At 34.4% G+C, this 19174-nt stretch overlaps 1 protein-coding gene across 1 annotated transcript in view; it reads right to left on the bottom strand.

Annotated features, from left to right (window-relative positions):
• NT5C2 (Cytosolic purine 5'-nucleotidase) overlaps positions 1-18479 on the bottom strand; it is a 37826-nt gene extending 19347 nt beyond the window's left edge. The window contains exons 1-10 of the mRNA XM_012938701.3: positions 18126-18479; positions 18013-18086; positions 17847-17964; positions 17298-17393; positions 17173-17261; positions 16990-17138; positions 14679-14758; positions 14508-14568; positions 12146-12184; positions 2891-2992 (exon numbers count right to left, since the gene is read on the bottom strand). Coding sequence (XP_012794155.2) covers positions 2891-2992; positions 12146-12184; positions 14508-14568; positions 14679-14758; positions 16990-17138; positions 17173-17261; positions 17298-17393; positions 17847-17964; positions 18013-18086; positions 18126-18199 — 882 coding nt within the window. The 5' untranslated portion in view covers positions 18200-18479. The remainder of the gene's footprint in view (positions 1-2890; positions 2993-12145; positions 12185-14507; positions 14569-14678; positions 14759-16989; positions 17139-17172; positions 17262-17297; positions 17394-17846; positions 17965-18012; positions 18087-18125) is intronic.
• Between the last annotated feature and the right edge of the window lie 695 nt (positions 18480-19174).

Below are 19174 nucleotides of genomic sequence, written 5' to 3'. Positions count from 1 at the left end.
TTTGTATAAGATAATTAATATGTCAGTGAAATAAGTTAATTAGTTAATTATCAAACAATATATTAATCATTGTAAGCAAATATAGATGGTGGCTAGTGGTGGAATCCAGGATGCACGTTTCTTCCTATTTGGAACTTGTCAGCTAGATATTATCTTTGTTTATAATACTTGTGACTCTTAAGGCACTATCAAAGCTATCTGAACAGGATGTAAATATGTCAATAAAAAACTGATCAAATACAATCCTAAACATCAATGAGATTTAAAACAAACATATTAATCAATTTAATAAACTCGATAAACTAGAAAATCCGGACAAAACTTATGATATAACAGGAGGACAAATAATTGAAATAACTTTAAAAATACCATTTATATTATGAATACAAAATTCTAATGAATACATTAATTGATTTTATTACAAAATAATCATCATCATGTACATTTATAATGACTAATATGTGTTATATAAAACTATTGTGCAAATAATTCCATTATGTATCATATTAAATGACCGACATTAAATGTGTACATAAGTGACTGATATTTTTATAACTTTACGTTACTAATACAATATTTATACCAATCAGTTCCTTTGTTATGCATCTTGTATCAGATTCTACAGTCAGTCAATTACAACGACCGTTGTTGCTACCTTGACGTGGTGATTGGGCTTACCTGTCGTGATAAACCAATCGAGCTATACTGGCTAGAACAATCGTTCCTCAAGGTAATACCATGTCAGACAGGTCAGTTGAAGAGCGGTAAGATAAAAAGCAACAAACCTAAGGTTTGAAGGCGAAGTCGTACTGCCGACTGTACAAAGGTGCGACGGTAGTAAGGTGTTTCCTTCAGACAACCAGCATGATACCGACGCTGCTTTCCCACAAGGAGGGGTGGGGTTAGAAAAGGTCGACCCTGAAAATGCACACCTCACCTTATCCTACGGATATCCGTTTCCGGTGGTAAGGTCTCATCAAGTACGGAGATAACACAAAAATTACTCATAAAAATGTCGTGTGTGACCGACCTCAAGCAGTTGTCCCTTGGGCACTGCGGTCACGCTCTCAGATCATTAAGACCACCTCTATTCCAAATTTCCTTTTCAGGTACCTCCAGAACAACCCTTCTAAGGTGTGGGCAACCAGGAAGTGACAACCGCCCTCATACCTCTAACAGCACTCAAGACCATTGTATTCAACAGACTCTACGTTCAATATGAATAGTAACTGATTGTCGAACAAAATGGTATTAAATTTCATAATTAAAAAAATGCAAGCTAGTTCTTTCAATATTTATGTAGAATAGAGAAAGTGCATGATGTGAACAGAGAAACAAAGAAGCCATGACAAACAAAGGGAGTTGTTTTTCGGGACGTTATTTCACTTAATTTAAAGCTTGTAAAATACCAACATTTATTTTTGTCCCTGGTTCATTCGGCAAACTATAAGCTATCGTTTGATGTATGATTCACTGCCATACCCTTTTCTGTTCAAAAGCTATTGTGTGATTTAAACGGTACCATCGGTGCCCTGTTTTTCTACACTAATGCCCAGTTTTCAGCACAATTGTGTTTTAATCAAATAGGGGTTTTTGTGGATATTATAGTAATTTAATTGTTGAATTCATGAGTCAATCGAGGCCAGATCACCATGGAAAACCTGGATCGAGGCGGGGTCGTGGATGCGCACTGCTGAGGAGTCCCATACTAGGACGAAACGGCCGTCCAGTGCTTCCAGGTTTTCCGTGGTGGCCTAGCTCCAATTAACTCACGGATTGAACTATTAAAATTATTGTATTTCTCTAATTATTTGTACGTTGTGGTCATGTTGCTCATCTATTAATTAATATATATTTTTGCATTAATCTGAATCGGAATTGAGAATAAATCGAGTAGTGTCCCCGGTTGACTGGTGTTTTCTCTCTTGTCAGGTGACAGAGTGGTTTTCGTCTCTCTACCCAAGGCAGTCAACCTCACTTCAAGCACAAGCATTCTAACCTCAAGGTTAAACCAGTTAGCCTATCGTTCAAGGACTTAATCTAGATCGATACAAGTTATCTTCTGCATATTGTCGGGTAGACAGATCAAGAACGTAAAAATGCGGTTAGCAATGGAATCCAGAAGTCGCGACCTCTAGACCACTAAGCCGGCATCCAGCAGTATCAATGTCTAAGCTCAATCAATCTAAAACATTGCGCGATTATCTTCGATTGTCTGCCTCAAACTTGGTACGGATTAACTCCACTGGCCACGGTTGAGGAGTTCCACACTAGGACGAAGTGGCCGGCCGGTGCTTCCAGGTTTTAAATGGTGGTCTTACTTAGATCGGCTCATGACTTTGATGAAATTCAACAGTTTCCACGACCCTATATTGAAAATGACATTAAAATGTTCGATGACTAAAAACAAATTTTAGTAGTCTTCAATGTATGAAAGTTTTATAATTTAACAAAGTGTAACAACTCACTTTATGACGTGAATATAACTTTAATAAAATTGTTGTTATGGTCAACTCATCTCTAACACTAAAATGCCATAATTATATCAAGCATCATATTACTGTATACTTTGCAACACGATTTACAATATTACGATTTTCCTCATACAACTTTAGTGTATTTTGGGACGTAATTTAAAGATTTCTGTCGAATTTATCAATGTAATGTTTTTGACAACTCCGCCTGGAGCCCCTCTGGGATAATGCCGGTCCCAAGCCTGGATAAAAGAGGAGGGTTGGGCATAGGGTTAGCGACCCCATCCCGTAGAAAGCTAACTAACTAAAAAACGCTAACCGGAAAAAATTATTTATGTCATCATCATCATCATCAATGTTTCTGACATGAAACGAAAAAGAAAACAAAAACTCATTATGAGAATAATTCAACTAACTTGACAAACAACTCTTAAAATTGTTCCTTCCTGAAAGAATGCTGGTTTTCTTGCGTCAGTTACAATGTAATCAAAATAACTTGTCCATTTACGAATTGTACCCTTAGAATAAAAAAAAAACAAAGTAGGAATATATGTATGCATTCATTTATATCGACTATTCTAGTCATACTGTTAAAGTTTTTTTTTTGTAAGAATACATCTACGTTGGTTTGTTATAATTACACTTTAACTAGTTTGACAAATATTAAATGTTACGAAATTCATTCATCGTTATAGAAATGTTATGTTCTCTGAGCTGAATAATTTAGTTGTGAAGCATATCTTTTCAAGACAATATGATCAGTAAGTAGTAAGTTAGTATTAGTATTTTTCCCATAATTAACTAAAGGCTAGCTCTTTTTGACATGTTATTCGATTGGTTGTTAGTATATTAGTTTAGACTGCATTCTCTCCTGACCTGAATTCCTTTTTTTATGAAGGATATACTGAAGATGTTGTCTAGAAAGACAATGAGAGAGCTTTGCAACTTATATCATACAGCTCAGATAAGAAAACACTTTAAAATCCTTATTATGAAATATAAATATTATCCATCAATCCTAAAAGAGAACATTTGCAATATCATATGATAAGTCACTCAAAATGACAAGTATGTCAACATTAATATATCACCAGTCAGTTAATTTGTAAAGTACTAAGCAACAATTATACAATACGAATATTGAATAAATAGTGACATTCGAAAGTGTAATTTGATTAGCTTCACAGACACATACACACACACACAACCAAAAAGAGAGTAGACTTTGAGAGAAAATATTGTGATAGGCAGAGACTGTTTTACAAAGTTTGTTAAAATACAAAACATTTTTTTAACGAAATGAAACATTATTTTTCACTCACAAGTACTTTACTATACAATAAGTGATAATTCAAAAATACATACATAAACAGAATTCATTTCGTCTTTCATGGATATATACTACTCAGTAATATGATTGTAAAAATATGATACATCATTGAAAATTAAATAACATGCATTGAACTTGAATAAGAAAAAGGGATATAAATTAAGCTCTATTGGATGACCCCCCCCCAAAAAAAATAATGATAAATATCTTAAGTCAAAGCAACAAGCTTTTTTCAAGTTGGAGTGGATAATTAGAAAGTGACTCGCTAGATCAGCATTGATTAACACATAATATTGAACAGATATTTCTTCTTGTAAAAATGTGATTGGAATTGGGAAGGTGAACAAGTAGAAATAGATTCTTTGATCTTAAAAGTAACTCACTCTATCATGCAACAAGGCCTGAGATTATTGCGGTCAGTTGTTCCTGACGGAAATGTGACTTGTTCCATATTAGAACAAAACAGCTGTTCACTGTCTACAGTTTCAAAAGGTGGTTAGTTAATATCAGTCTTTTCGAAAAATGGAAAAACTTTCATAAACTTCAGATGTGCTGGGAATTTTCCACATATCTACTCTTATTCATACTATTCAACTGAAGTGAAACAGTATTACACTAAAACTAAACAAAAAACGTATACCTAATGTAGCTCAAGAATGGTTCATCATGATCAAACATACCATCATCAGTAGAAACAAACAGTTCATGTAGATTTGTACATTATTGTTGTAACGCGTGTGTGAGACTGCAGGTTTTGATAAGCAGCGTATTTATCGATCGCCTCTGTGACAGTGGACACGTAAACACGAACGGACGACCTAGTGCCCTGATTGGTCCCGCTTCGCTGTCTGTCCCAGCCAGTTGAGTCAAGAACACGAGTCACAGCCTCTGAGTTATGAATCATTATATTTCAAACATACTTTGTTTATATACCAATCAAGCATACCACATCGTACCATAAAATAGGAAAAAACATTTACAAAATATTTAACAAGTGAAATAAACATCGACCAATAAGAAATGTACATTTAAGGTCCAAGGCCACCATAGACTTAACACGATAATTATTGGTATATTTTTCCCGACTATCCTAACACCTCCCCTTTTTTGAAAGATCCGGAGTTAATATCTGGACTTTAAAATTTTCTGCGTCCGTCCTCCCCCGCGAAATAACGTTGGGTCCTCATATACCCAAGCAACAATCAGTCTGATTCTATTTAAAGCATATTTCGCGCATTGAGTAGAGGGTTCACTAAAACTGACTAGATGATGAGGATTAGCGACACCAGACATGAGGTCATTAAGGTTTGATTCTTGTGCAACATATTCTTCAGACCTCTTTATTAGGTTACGTACTAGACGCAGATTCAAATACTAGGCATCAAGTTACACTCTTATTGTAAGGGAACTAGATATACCACTCGATTTCCCTGAACCAATGTAAGTGGTGGTACCGGATTCGAACATGAAACTTAAAGGTTGAAAGTAGAATGCCTTAACCACATAGACACTGATCCATAATATATTACAAAACACGTCAACAGTAGGTTGGAAGAAATGTGTTTTTTGTATATATGACTAAATATTGAAAAGAAAAAAAAGCCACAACTCTCTCTCTCTCTCTCTCTCTCTAAATATATATATATATATATATATATATATATATATATATATCGACTTGGTGAACAAATATTAACAAATTGTAGTTCAAAATGAAACGGTGGGTGGCCTATGCCCCTCCACGAGAAGTAACAGGCGTAAGTAGGTAGTAGTAGTAGTAGTGGTAACTTTTGACAAAATAGAATAAAGACATTATGATCAAACATATCATAACCATAAAAATTATTACGTTTTATCTCTTCAAAGTTTATTTTTATCACTGAAATAATATAGACGTATGAGCAAAATTATTATTGAATTTTACTGTTAATCGTTAATTTAGATAATAACATACCTAAAATTATAAGCAAAGATGGATGGTGGCCAGCAGTGGAATCAAGGACGCACGTTTCGTTCTGTTTAGGACTCATCAGATGGATTTACTGCCATTTCAAAGTTGGTGTTCACTTTGGGAAGCAGGGATATCTAGCTGACGAGTCCAAAATAGGACGAAAAGCGCGTCCTGTACTCCACAGCTAGCCACTACACATCTTTGTTCATAATGCTTGTGACTTAAGGTAATATCGAGACGATACGTACAGGATGTACATATGCCAATAAAAGACCGATCAACTGTAGTCCTAAATATCAATTGGAAGATTCAAACAAGCCAGTCAAAAATGAACTATACCCAATATTGTATTGAAAATAAAAAAATCAACTCTTAACTATGAAATAATTTTTATTTAATTTTAAACTTATTCTACATCACTTCTAAACTATTTGAATATGAGAAAAGGTGAACAGGAAATTAGCTAGATTACATGACATATACCCATCAAAATAATAACATAAGTTATGACCATTTACTTAAGATGATTAAACATATATTTAATACAATGGAAATATTGTTAACACGTATAACAGTAACTAACAATTTGCATAGAATTACTTAATATATACAATTGCTTGTTCTACAAACTTCTAAGACTAATGGAACTATAAGGAAATGGAAAGTGATCAATTATTATTGTGATATAATCTCTATTCAGCTTTCATTCAATGCTACGAGTTAGAAATTACACGATAGAAAATGTTTAATTATTTAAACATTAATGTACTTTAAACCAAAATTACTGAAAACGCAATAGTGGTAATAACGAATCATATTTTATATAAATGAAGACTATTCTTTTCAAGGTACCCAAATGCCCTATCACAGCCGAGAGTGGAGAGAGTCAGCTCTCTCTCTCTCTCTCTCTATCGAAATGCTCTCACGTGGCCACGTGCATACAACCACTGCCAGAGAAGTCCTACTGACTCCCTTCCCGTGGCAAGGGTGTTGTTTACAAATTGAAAGGACAAAAAGCGAATGTCCGGCGCTTTAAGTGGGATCGTGGATACAGAGGATCCACCTAGGGGAGTTGAAAAACCCAGATTCCAAACCAATGGTGCACATAGGCTCCAGTATCCTGAAGGAACAATTGGCGTATGAACCAATCGTTGGTCACCGGTTACCACGGGACTGCATCTCTTTAACGTTGCTCCACTGCCTTGTGGATTAAATCTTTAGATCGAAGGCTCGGGGCGTGGCGCTCTAAGGAAACCACCATGTCACCGCAAAATCAATACAAATTCATGAAAAACTAAGTTTTCCCCTCCTCAGTATTTTTTAAAAGTACGCACACGTGATTATATATTTCAATGTATAGGTTCTATAAAAAAAATCAACACTATTTCCTAATCAATCAATCACAGAATATGTTCTATATTTGTTGAAGGACAAATTTCCTACCTGAAAGTAATTTACAATTAATCGTTATTTATTTAAAAAAAAACAAATTGTGTTTCTAATGACCTATTTTATACACAATAGTGTTAGTTTAATAAAGAAAATTATATAGTTATGTTTTCCTCAAAACCCTAGTCACTACTAGTTAACATAGAAAACCTGCTAATGTAGTCATAATGAACAATCATTATTATTAAGAAATTACAGTTACTGACGCTAAACTATATATATTAAAGGGCACATGTCGGAAAAAATAAAAGACTACCCGACCATAGCTGCTACCTTGACAAGGTGGTCGGCCTTGCCTATCGTGATAACCCAACTGTGCTATATTTGCTGGAACATATGTTCCTTCAAGTTCTACCATGCCAGGCAGGTCGATTGGAGAACGATAAGACTAAAAGTAGGAACTCAAGGTCTGAGGGCGAAGTCGCACTGCTGAATGTAGAAGAATGTAACAACAGTAAGGTGTTTCGCTCGGACAACCAGCATCTGCAGCAATGCTGCCTTCTCACAAGGGAGGAAGGGGTTAGAAAAGATTGACCCTAAAAATGTCACACCTCACCTTACCTCACGGATTTCCGTCTCCGGTGGTAAGGCCTTTTGAGAGGAAAAATCCTCCCCACTAAAGGCCATTTATTTGAATAAAGAAAAGGAGGAACTAAAAATGGTATTAATTTCATAATTGAAGCATGAAAATGGATAAATAATAACTCAAACTAGAAAAGTAGCAATTATTGTAAGAAAGTTTTTTACTGCTTTGAAGAAAATGAAGAAAACAAAAAATGGAATGAATACAGGTACCTTATAACTGGAATGGAATCACCTTTCGCTATATTGTTTATTCACAATCATAACATTAAAGTTTTCCTATTAAGAAATACTGGTTTCTATCTCATATATCCTACAGGACATCCGAATGCTATAGTACAGCTGAAGGTGAGAGTCTGCTCTTGTCGAAATGCCTTTATATAGTCATGTGTACATAGCCAGTCACAAAAGTCGTAGTCCTTACCTTCTTGCAGCAGAGGTATTATTTACGAAATCGAGAGGACGAATGTCCGGCACTTTGATCGGGTTGGTGGGTACGGCGGACTGAATTAGGGGAGTCAGAAAACCCTGATTTCAAACCGGAGAACGTGGGCTCCAGAATCCCGAGAAAACAAATGGGGTATGAACCCATTCTTAGCCATCGGCTACCATGAGACGGCATCTAGAGTTGGTCAATTGACTTGAAGATTAGATTAGAATCAAAGAAAACCACTTGTTTTGGTTTGGGTATCCAAGTAGCATCCCAGCCCATTTAAAAACGTTATGATTCGTGTGGCGCATATATATTTTAGTGCCTATCTGTACCAATGTTTATTAGAATAAATAAATCATACATATAATAATACACGATATATATCACTCCGAAATGGTTATAATGTTGTAGCTAAGCCGCTTTCGTCATTTATCTAGTTTCTTCTTATATTGTTTATTAAGGACAACTCGATTCTTATAAAATAGTTGATTAACATGCCGTGATAACAGAGCTGTGTAATAAAATGCCATCAATTCGGATTACATATTTCTACTTTATCTCGTGTAGCAATGTTAAGGATTTCACCTTGAATTTCAAGTCCATTTTAACGATATAACCATTGAACATATCTTTAGTGAATTAAATATAGAACTTTTAATTATCCTGTATGAATATGCCCTAGTAGAAGTGAATGTTTCTCAGAAAATTATTTATTAAGTTGAAAATAAATATGAGGACAATTAAAACAATCTTCCGAATAATAGATTTACTTAAATGTCCCATCGTTCTATCATTTATATAGTACTAATGTATTAAATTACAGATTGTTTATAGAATTTAGTTAAACATTGAAATGTTTTTTTTCTTTGTTCTTCATTTCTTCATAAAACAATAATTAAAGCTTTGAACTATTCATTAGATCAATTTTGATCCTTGTCTTTATCTTAACTTTGACCATTATTACTACTTTACTGTTTATAATTTGTCCATTTGTATAACATGTTCCTCTGCTTTAGATGATTTTTTTTTCCTTTGTACTCTTTGAATGTTTTGTTTCTCTTTTTCTCAACTGATCTTTAACCTCAACTTATCCTATCTACATATCGTTTATTGTTAATTATTTGTCCATTCAGTTGTTTGTTTGATTTTATATACAAATCATTTTAATATTTCATAATCATCTAATGTTACCATTTATATTTGATGGTGTCGTTTTAAAAAAAAAACCATTGTACAAGTAATACAAACAGTATTTCTTCTTTTACTTCATTATATGATTTAATGACTTCAACTCTTAGTTGAAAGGTCATAGAAGTCATAAATCAACTGATCATTAAATGAATAAACTTGCTTGAAGATGTTCAACTCATTATTTTAATATTTTATGATGAGAACATCATTGTTAACTCAATATATCATTAAAATTCCGAGAAAAAAAAAGAAACAAGAGATCAAATAGTTGTTTACAATGTTTCGTTTTGTTTGTGAGATCATTGAAATCTCATGACTTCAGTGCTTACTTACGCCAGTTACTTCTTTTGGAGGAGCATAGGCTGCCCACCAGCACTCACCTGTTCTGGGCAATCCTTTCCAGTTGTTATTCATCCTTCTCATATCTGATTCTATTTCCCGACGTAATATGTTCTTTGGCCTTCCTCTTTTCCGCTTCCCTTCAAAAGTCCAAATTAGGGCTAGCCTCGTGATGCAGTTTGATGATTTTCTTAATGTATGTCTTATCCATTTCAATCGTCTTTTCCTAATTTCTTCTTCAGATGGAAGCTGGTTTGTTCTTTCCCACAGAAGGCTGTTGCTGATGGTATGCGGCTAATGGATGTTGAGTATCTTGCGTAAGCAACTATTTATAAATACTTGTACCTTCTTGATGACGGTTGTAGTAGTTCTCCAAGTTTCAGTTCCGTACAGTAGAACTGTCTTGACGCTCGTATTAAAGATTCTGACTTTGATATTGGTTGACAGACAATTGTTTTGAGTTCCATCTGTTCCTCAATTGTAGGAATGCGACCCTTGCTTTGCCAATCCTCGCCTTTATGTCTGCAACTGATCTCCCTTGTTCATCGGTGATGATTCCCAGGTACGTGAAGGACTCCAGAGTTTCGCCACCAAGTGTAATTGGGTTAGTATTTTCCGTGTTGTATTTGAGGATCTTGATTTTTCCTTTGTGTATGTCGAGGCCTAGTGATCCCGTTGCTGCACTAGTTGTCTTTATCTGCATTTGTTCAGTGCAGAAAATGTTTATTTGAATACCAAGTTGCTTTTGTTCTTCATAATATCGAATAAGTAAGCTTACTTTGGTAATTGTTGGAAAATTCAAGTTATATCACATGTTTTTCAGATATAAAAAGGCGAATTTTTGATTTGAGGTTAATAAAATAATTATAATGCTAATCTATTTTATAGACACCATCCACAAACCTAAGCATTGTTATTTACATATAACAGGTATATGGAACTTATAAATACCTTATATAGCAGGTGGGGAAGATTTGTAGCTCAGATCAATGAATTTTGTAGAATATCGTCTTATAAGCTGGATGGTTTATTTATGAAGCTTTGATCGTTCTTTTGAACAACATTATCATTAAATAGTTGAGGCAGAAGTGAATTGTTCGAACTTCCTCACATACGACTGAAAGCATGACTATCCGATGTTGAACGTAATTGGATATTATTTACTGCCCTTTGACCTCAATCAGGCAAAAATAAACAAATATACAAACAATACGTAACAATAATCTTTCAAGATCAAGGTCTGTAGGACAAGCTGTCAGTCAGATGTGAATAAATTCGAATAACTCATTTTTACCTGAAATTAGTGCTAATGATGTTACTTAGAAGAACAATGAAAACTTCACATTTTAACCATCTAGCTCAGAGAAGAAAACGCCGCCAAAAACATTACTTAAACATCATATAATACATTTATATCTGACCATATTGGCAACATAAATTACAGCGACCGGCGAATTTAAATTTTAAGTATATGGACGTATTCGTACTAGATATACTTTGATTTTAGAGAATATTTAACAGAAATGATCGTTACAACCATCCACAGAAATGGTAACGCTAACGCGGAACAAGGACACTCGGACAGTTATAGGCTTTACTCATAATACTACCCAATCGGATGATCAAAATATAATAATAATAATAATAATAATAATAATAATAATAATAATAAACACGTTACGGCATTCCAACGGAATCAAACTTGCCACCACTTTGATGTCACTTTATAGACTTCGCTGACAATGATTCAAATCATTCCACCTACTTCAGATTTAAGTACTTGGATGACATCATAATACATTAAGTTAGGGTCAAAAGCGAGTGATAAACTGTATGACAATAAAATATCATGTGGCAATTTATATTACATGGGAAATGCAAAAGTTGGAGTTAGATTATTTAACCGTTAGTACGAAATATGTGTTAAACAGAAAAATCAGTTGATTAACTGAGTAGTAAACGCAATTGTTGTATATGGTAACTGATGAACTACAACTTAAGCGTAAAGATCTCTGAAACAACTTTTTGCAAAACACGTCTATTTTGAACCTTTACTTCTTATTCTAGTGTTATTAATATTATTATTATTATTATTTGTAGGTTGTGTTTGTCATAGATCAAACTCAAACCACAATCAGGGAGGAAAAAACAGGTGTCACGTTCTAGCATTAGACTCCGCACCATTCAACCACGATCCTACCAGAGATAGAATCTAGAACCTTCAGGTCATGAACTGAATGCTTAACCACCACAGAACCACGGAAAGTTCAATGGTACTTCAATTGATATCAATCTGTGAAAAACACAACCTTCGAAAGAGTCATTTCCACAAAACCTGTCTGACTAAACTATAGTCATTCTTTAAAAAACACTCAATGAAAATCATTAAAACTTACATCAGGTCTTGGACCTCCCAAAATGAAGCTCATAATTGCCTAAAATGAAAAGGTGTGTGAAATAAGTTTTCACAAGGTTTTTTATAGGGAAACCAACATATTATTTTATAATTCCTATGAGAACGTCAAAAATTGAATCTCTTCTTAACAAATCTTATTTCTAGAATATTGTAAACAATGAGTTATGTAAAACGACACAAAAGCAATCTAATGATGATCCGAAATTGGAACTATATTCATTAATTAGATACAAATACACAAAGAGCAATTTCAAATTATGAACAATAATGTAAGAGTCCTGGTTAATTGATGTAATTCAAAAACCAAATACAGATTTACATGCTTGGCTTAGAACTACACTTATTGTAACCAAACATGTCCCAGGTCCTACACATCAGCATATAACTGACGATACCTTCAATTTTCACAGATTGAAATCATGAGTCAGTTGAAGCTAGACCACCATTGAAAACCTGGAAGCACTGGACGGCCGTTTCGTCCTAGTATGGGATACCTTCAATTACCTTGATTTCTTTAAAAAACATTCAGACATTTGCATCAAAGGTACATTTCGCATTCTCACAATCCCTTTCTCAGTCCAGACGTTTAGAACGATGGGCGAAACACTTTAAGGGCAGTTTAGCTAACCTTCAGCTACTTTACAACTACCCACCATTCCCAAACAGCTGCATCGACCACATATTCACCATTCATCAGATCTTAGAACACAGACATGATCAACGATAGTTTTTCTTGACCTAAAAGCAGCATTTGACTCTGTAGACGGAGAGGTTCTGTGGACGTATCTGTCGTTGAAAGGTGTACCTCAGAAGTATATAAACCTTGTGAAGGCTCGTTACTCGAACACTACTAGTCGAGTCAGAGCTTATGGCAAACTTTCATTTGGTTTTGCAACCTCAAGTGATGTCGAGCAAGGTTATCCACTATCTTGATTTCTGTTTAATTTCATTATAGACCTACACCTGAAAACAATGTTCTCGTTGACTGAACTTTTTGGCATTGATCTCCTACTAAGAAGTTCACTTATCGACTGGCTTTTGCCAACTTATGTCAACTATGGCGAAGTCAATATATCCGTCTATCAATAAAGGAATGAGTATACTGAGCGGCAGTTCGTCCTGTTCTAATTTACGGCTGCGAAACGTAGCCATTAAGAGTCGAAGATATTCGTAAGCTACCAGTATTTGATCACAGATGTCTCAGAAATATAGCTCGCATTTTCTGGGTTCACCGGGTAAATTTAGATGCAGAGTATTAGAGAATGATGGTAAATCAGTTGATGAAGTTGTAAGTCTTCACAGACTGAGATGTTTGGGCCACGTGTTATGTATGCCTGAACACCGATTACTACGACGCGCAATGTTGACTAGTGTTATGATGGTTGGAAGAAAGTTAGGGGCAGCCAAACCAAAACGTGATATCAGTCCACAAAACTACTAACTTCTAGTTTTAGCTATGTTGGTAGATACAGACTACTTGGTTGGAGTTTGCGCGACTATCGTAACTAATAATTGGAGACTTTGCATGAGGTGACTCAAAATCGATCACAGTGGCGTAGGTGTATACACTCTTTGTCTGCCCTTAAACCGCGAGATTAGAATTGCTTTATACCTTCCTTTCTACGAGCTAATTCATTTTTCCTGTATTATATTCTCATACGCAATTTTTCTTTTATATATTACTACCATTGAAGTAACAGCTTCTGTGGATTCGGTCTTCATTTTGTTGTGCTAATAAGGTGTAGCAACTCGGAGTGATGCATATATGTGCTTAGTCCTACATTGTAGCTGACTGGCTGATTGCTTTCACTGAAAAGAACCACACTGTCTATGTATTCTATGTAGATTAAAGTATCTTTAGGTAGAAAAATAACGGCTGGTCTATATTGGGGTGTAAAACATTAATCTGTAAAGACTTTATAGAATTGTTTCTTTAATGATTGAAATTAAACGTACATCAAATGGAAATTCACACGGAAATTTAAAGTCTCCAACCATTTTTGGTTGAAAATCAAAAGGGAAACAACAATTCGAACTAAATCACTGTTCTTTAATTAAACAAGAACAAATGCGTATCGCACATAACTTATCGACTATATTTTAAGATCAGTCAGTCAGCTACAACCGGTGACATACCTCTAACAGCACTCAAGATCACTGTATTCATATTTTAAGATACACCAAGACAAGTCACATCACTCGAAAATATTGGAAAATTAATGATAAAAATACATGATGTAGAACCAACCAATAGCTTTCAACTACATCAGAATACTATTATTATTTGATTAGAATAATTAATACTTGATTTTTCATGGTAAAAAAAGAGGAAAACAACTTACATGAGAGTATTCAAAGTCACTGTTCGTTAACAAAAACACTTTTGCACCATTCACTCGTAGCCTATAATAAGAAAAAAAATAACAGAATGAAATATTTTACCGTTTAAAAAAGTCCGATCCTTTTCAATAATAAATTAGGCATACGATTAAGATAGAATGAAATAAATTTACCGATCTAACAAAGTACATAAACGTGGATCTCTTTCGACATATTCACTAATATTTGCCAAAGTACGTTGTTTTAGTTCTCCCTGCAACAAAATTTACAAAAACGTTAAAGGGTGTATGTGTCAATAAATTACAGTAAATTGTGAATCTGTTTCATTCCACAATAAATTGGAACCACAATGCTATTATCGAGGAACACTTATATAATGATGAACTATTAAATATAAGTTGAGTGGAATGCTTTTCAATGATAGCGTAATATGACAAGAAACTCAGTTAAAGAATGAAGTCAAAATGATCGAATTTCACATCGAGAAATATTATCATTATTTTAAACCTAATACGAAGACCTTAGCAATATTTTTGTCGAACTACACCAGCAATCTCATTCTAGTCAACTGAAATATTCGTGCGCTAAGCTAATTATTTCCAACTAGGTGTGACGTTAAAGTGTACTTTGGAGTTGTCACTAAATGTGTTAACTTGAGCTTTTGTTCCAGTAATAACTTGAGTTTGGCAGAATCTATATTTTACCAATCTTATCGCCATTTGATACATTCATGAACTAAGTTAATTAATCATAACTTAGAATTCATTAAAATAAATGAGTATGACCCATCTGTCTTCTTCCCTATCCACTAGTTAGTGTCGGACGTTTAAGTTTAAACAGAAGTTCTTTGATAGATACTTCAGACCGCTTTAACTACAACCATTTACTATTTGGGAAGCAAACAATGTAGACCTGATGAGAATTGCATCAACGCAAATCAACACACTATGAGAGAATATCGAAAAATTAACACGACAGAAACCAAATACGCGTAGTTAAAAACAACACCAACACATGAATAAAAGCTTCAGGAAGAGGAAAAAACAAAAAAACGTACTAAATATCTAAATCCAAAGGAAGAAAAATGATGAACACACCTACACCAACAAATGGTTTTAAACTATTTTAAAAAGGCTCCTAACCATTATTTACGATTACTTTACGTCTCATAGCCGACACAATTCAATGAAGTAATTAATAAACATATGTACTAATGGAATATATTAGTCTACCAAAAAACAAGGAAAACATTTTTTTGTGCCAAAATTTCGCTATCGATCAACAGAATGGAGATTATGGAACTTTAGAATGAAAGTGGGGATCCAATAAGGAAAATAAATACATGACGTTTACTTGTGCTTCGAATTGCGTGTTCTCATTGGAACATCTTCCAACGTACGTTTTCCTACTGATTTTACAATTACTGACCAAAGGTGGACCAATAGTATCAGGATCGTTGAGATTCCTCAACGACATTGAAACAGAAACGTTAAAAAGATAACATACAATAGAGAAGTACGCTTAATTTAGAGAATTCATGGATTCATGTGCACTACTTATTTACCTAACATCGTAAGTCAAATTATCCGTACACCATACATCAAATATTTATCCTAGACAATCATCAAGATCAAAAAATTAAATTATCGAGTCAGTCACCTAGTCATCAGTATAAATGTACACCAACCTAATTTGCCACATATCAACACATTGAGATGGAATTATTAAGACGAACATCAGAGGAATATTAGCAATATTAGTAACGATAAATAACAATAAGACGTGCGATTCGACAACTCACAATAATAAATATGCAATATTTTCGGGACAGGATAGACAAAAAGAATGCAGTTATGAGACATAAACCGATTAAGTTTCATCCAAGTAATTTCTAACCTGTAAGTATATTTCGAAATTACTTTATATTTTCAGATAAACGGACAGAACTCCTCTAAATTACCTTGAATGACTTTTGATTTATTGTTGAAATGAAACGGAAGAGAACAATGATTCTTAACGGAAGTCTCGTGAAACTACGACGTTTAAGTACGCCCTATTGGAAAGTTAACCTTGGGTACTTAACACCTTCCAATTTTAACTTCACACACCCACTGTATTCATAATCAAAGTCAATGTGAAAGGTAGTCACCAAATTATATATTCCCTAAGCATTAACCATATATACAGTCTACCACGTATGACAATGAAATTATAATGAAACCAAAAACTACATATTATTACTCAATGTGTATGCACACTTCCAAATATCTGTCCAGCACAAGATGAAATCTGTCTACGGTTGGTCAGATGATAGTCTACAACTAACTAGCAAGAGGCCAGAAAAAATTGACTCAGAGATAGGTTCATTGAATGCCATAGACAAATGAAAAATGTAAACAAGATATCCCCAATTAAACATCATTAAAATGATATGAAAAACAAGTAATTGAAAGAAATACTTGAAAAATTTATACTTCCACCTACTCTATGCATCCAGTCACAAGCGGTTCTTACGTCTTCATAAATTGAAGCGTATGACATATACAGAGATCCTTTTTTGACACCATGCTCAACTTTTATATAATCAGGATCGTTGACGAACATATGGATTATACATGAGAGTATGTAGGTTTCTAAAAAGGTAAATTGGTTAAAGAATTTTCCTACCTGGAAGACTGAATAAAGTGTTCATTATTTCAATTCGTTTCTCGTCGTACTTCACAAACTTATTTGGATACATTGATCGAAGTTCTTCCCTATATGCCATAAAGACATTTAAATTGGCTACTTACCTTTGGATAAAATTAAATCCACGTAAACATGAAAGAATATTGCCAAACTGATCCATTTTTAACAGAGTACCATAAAGCCGATCAAACCATAGGCCTCTAAAATACAAGACAATACAAAAGGTTTTAACAGATGAAAAGAAAGGTAATTATCATCCAACTACGAGTACACTTAGAGTTTAATGAATGAAACAAAGTTGCGGACGTCGATGGAATATACCTTATTGCATTTTTGAATGTTATATGGGACTCGGAAAAATAAAGACTAAGTCGAACAATCAAACTAAGAAGCTAACTAGCCATAAAAATGTGGAAATCTGTGCAATCGTTATACACTATACCTGAAATCGAATTTTGTCTCCACACAAAATGGGCCATTAAGAGATCAACATAAGACATTTTTCCTTTGACTTATTGTAGTTACAGACGTTCACCTAGCCGAGTATGTAATACAAGATGAGTCACATGACTTTGCAGTACGTGAATAGGAAATTTGACATTAACAACAGGGAAACATCACAAACACTATACTTAATACTCGATTCAACTAACCTCAGCGGGAACGAGGGATCATAAACAAAATCAGAAGTTTTCGGAGGATAGCCCAGTTTTATCAGCCGGTTTTTTATAATATTAAATGCAAGCTCTTCATATTGTGGTGATTTATACTCTATGTGTTTGAAGTGTTGTTTCTAAAAAGAAAATGAATGAGACTTACGTGCTAGAGTGTAGTCCATATCGAATCCGAAAAACTTTATCTTGTCCAGCTGCAAGCTCCGGTTGACAAATATTCTGAAGAATAGTACTTTATTTCTTTAAAATACTGGTTACCTGTGCTTTGTCTCACGTTTATGGACACGAATACTTGGTACAGATTCATATTCAGTCAACTCAGGAGTATCCATTTTATTGTAGAAAAATAAATTTAAAGTGATAATTTGACAAGGGAATCTCTCACAGTCAATAGAGGGAAATGGAAATGTAGAGTATTTTCGAAAGGTGTTGAGTAAGATAATGTGGAGTCGTGGAAGGATTAAACAAAATAAAATGCAATAATGAACGTATGTCAGTATGCTCTTAAATCAATCATAAATGAATATTTACATTAGTTAAATGTTTTTTACAGTATTACTGACATCCGGAAATGTACTTTTCAGCGATACTGTCTTTCGTAACGAACTCTTGAGCCGTTAATGTTCAAATGGTTCAAATGGTTCAAATGGTTGTGAACGGAATGGAAGAAGCTTTCGCTTAGCAGGCTTCCGTGTCTGGTAGCGAGGGGTCACGAATAACTCCAGGCAGGAACCTAGCTATATTAACGATAAAACAGGAAAAAGAAATAGGTAAATCATAGTATGATACTATCCTTAGACCTTTTAGTGGCCCGTGGATCTGACTCCTATTTAGATCGTACGAATGTTTGTTATCGCCTATTCTCGTATATAATCTTCGACTTAAATCACGTTATTCAACAAAGGAATTAAATAAGTCGAATAACGAAAATAGGCGATAACAAACATTCGTACAATCTAAATAGGAAACAGATCCACGGGCCACTAAAATGGTGAGCCCGACGTGATTGACAGGGTCAAAATATGACTCAAGTAGAATGAATAGAAAGGAATGTCCGAAAGCTAGAATAAGATATATAGGCTTAATATAATACTGACACTACAACCTTAAGAATAGATCAGGTTGCCTCTTAAAGGACTCCTGGGAAAACTCTTGGACTAGCTCGGCCGAGAGAGAATTCCAGCAGTCGATAACTCTTAAGGAGTAGAAGTTGCACCTACAGTCCGTTTCGATATGTTGTGTCTCCAATTTCTAGGTTTGTATTGGCACTAAACTTAAGTAGGTGTTTACGGAGATGTCCAGAAGTG

This window comes from Schistosoma haematobium, chromosome 2, assembly GCF_000699445.3.
Source record: "Schistosoma haematobium chromosome 2, whole genome shotgun sequence".
In the NCBI taxonomy this organism is placed as follows: Eukaryota; Metazoa; Platyhelminthes; class Trematoda; order Strigeidida; family Schistosomatidae; genus Schistosoma; species Schistosoma haematobium.
Note: the sequence above shows the minus strand (reverse complement) of the source record. Positions and strands in the feature narration are given on the sequence as shown.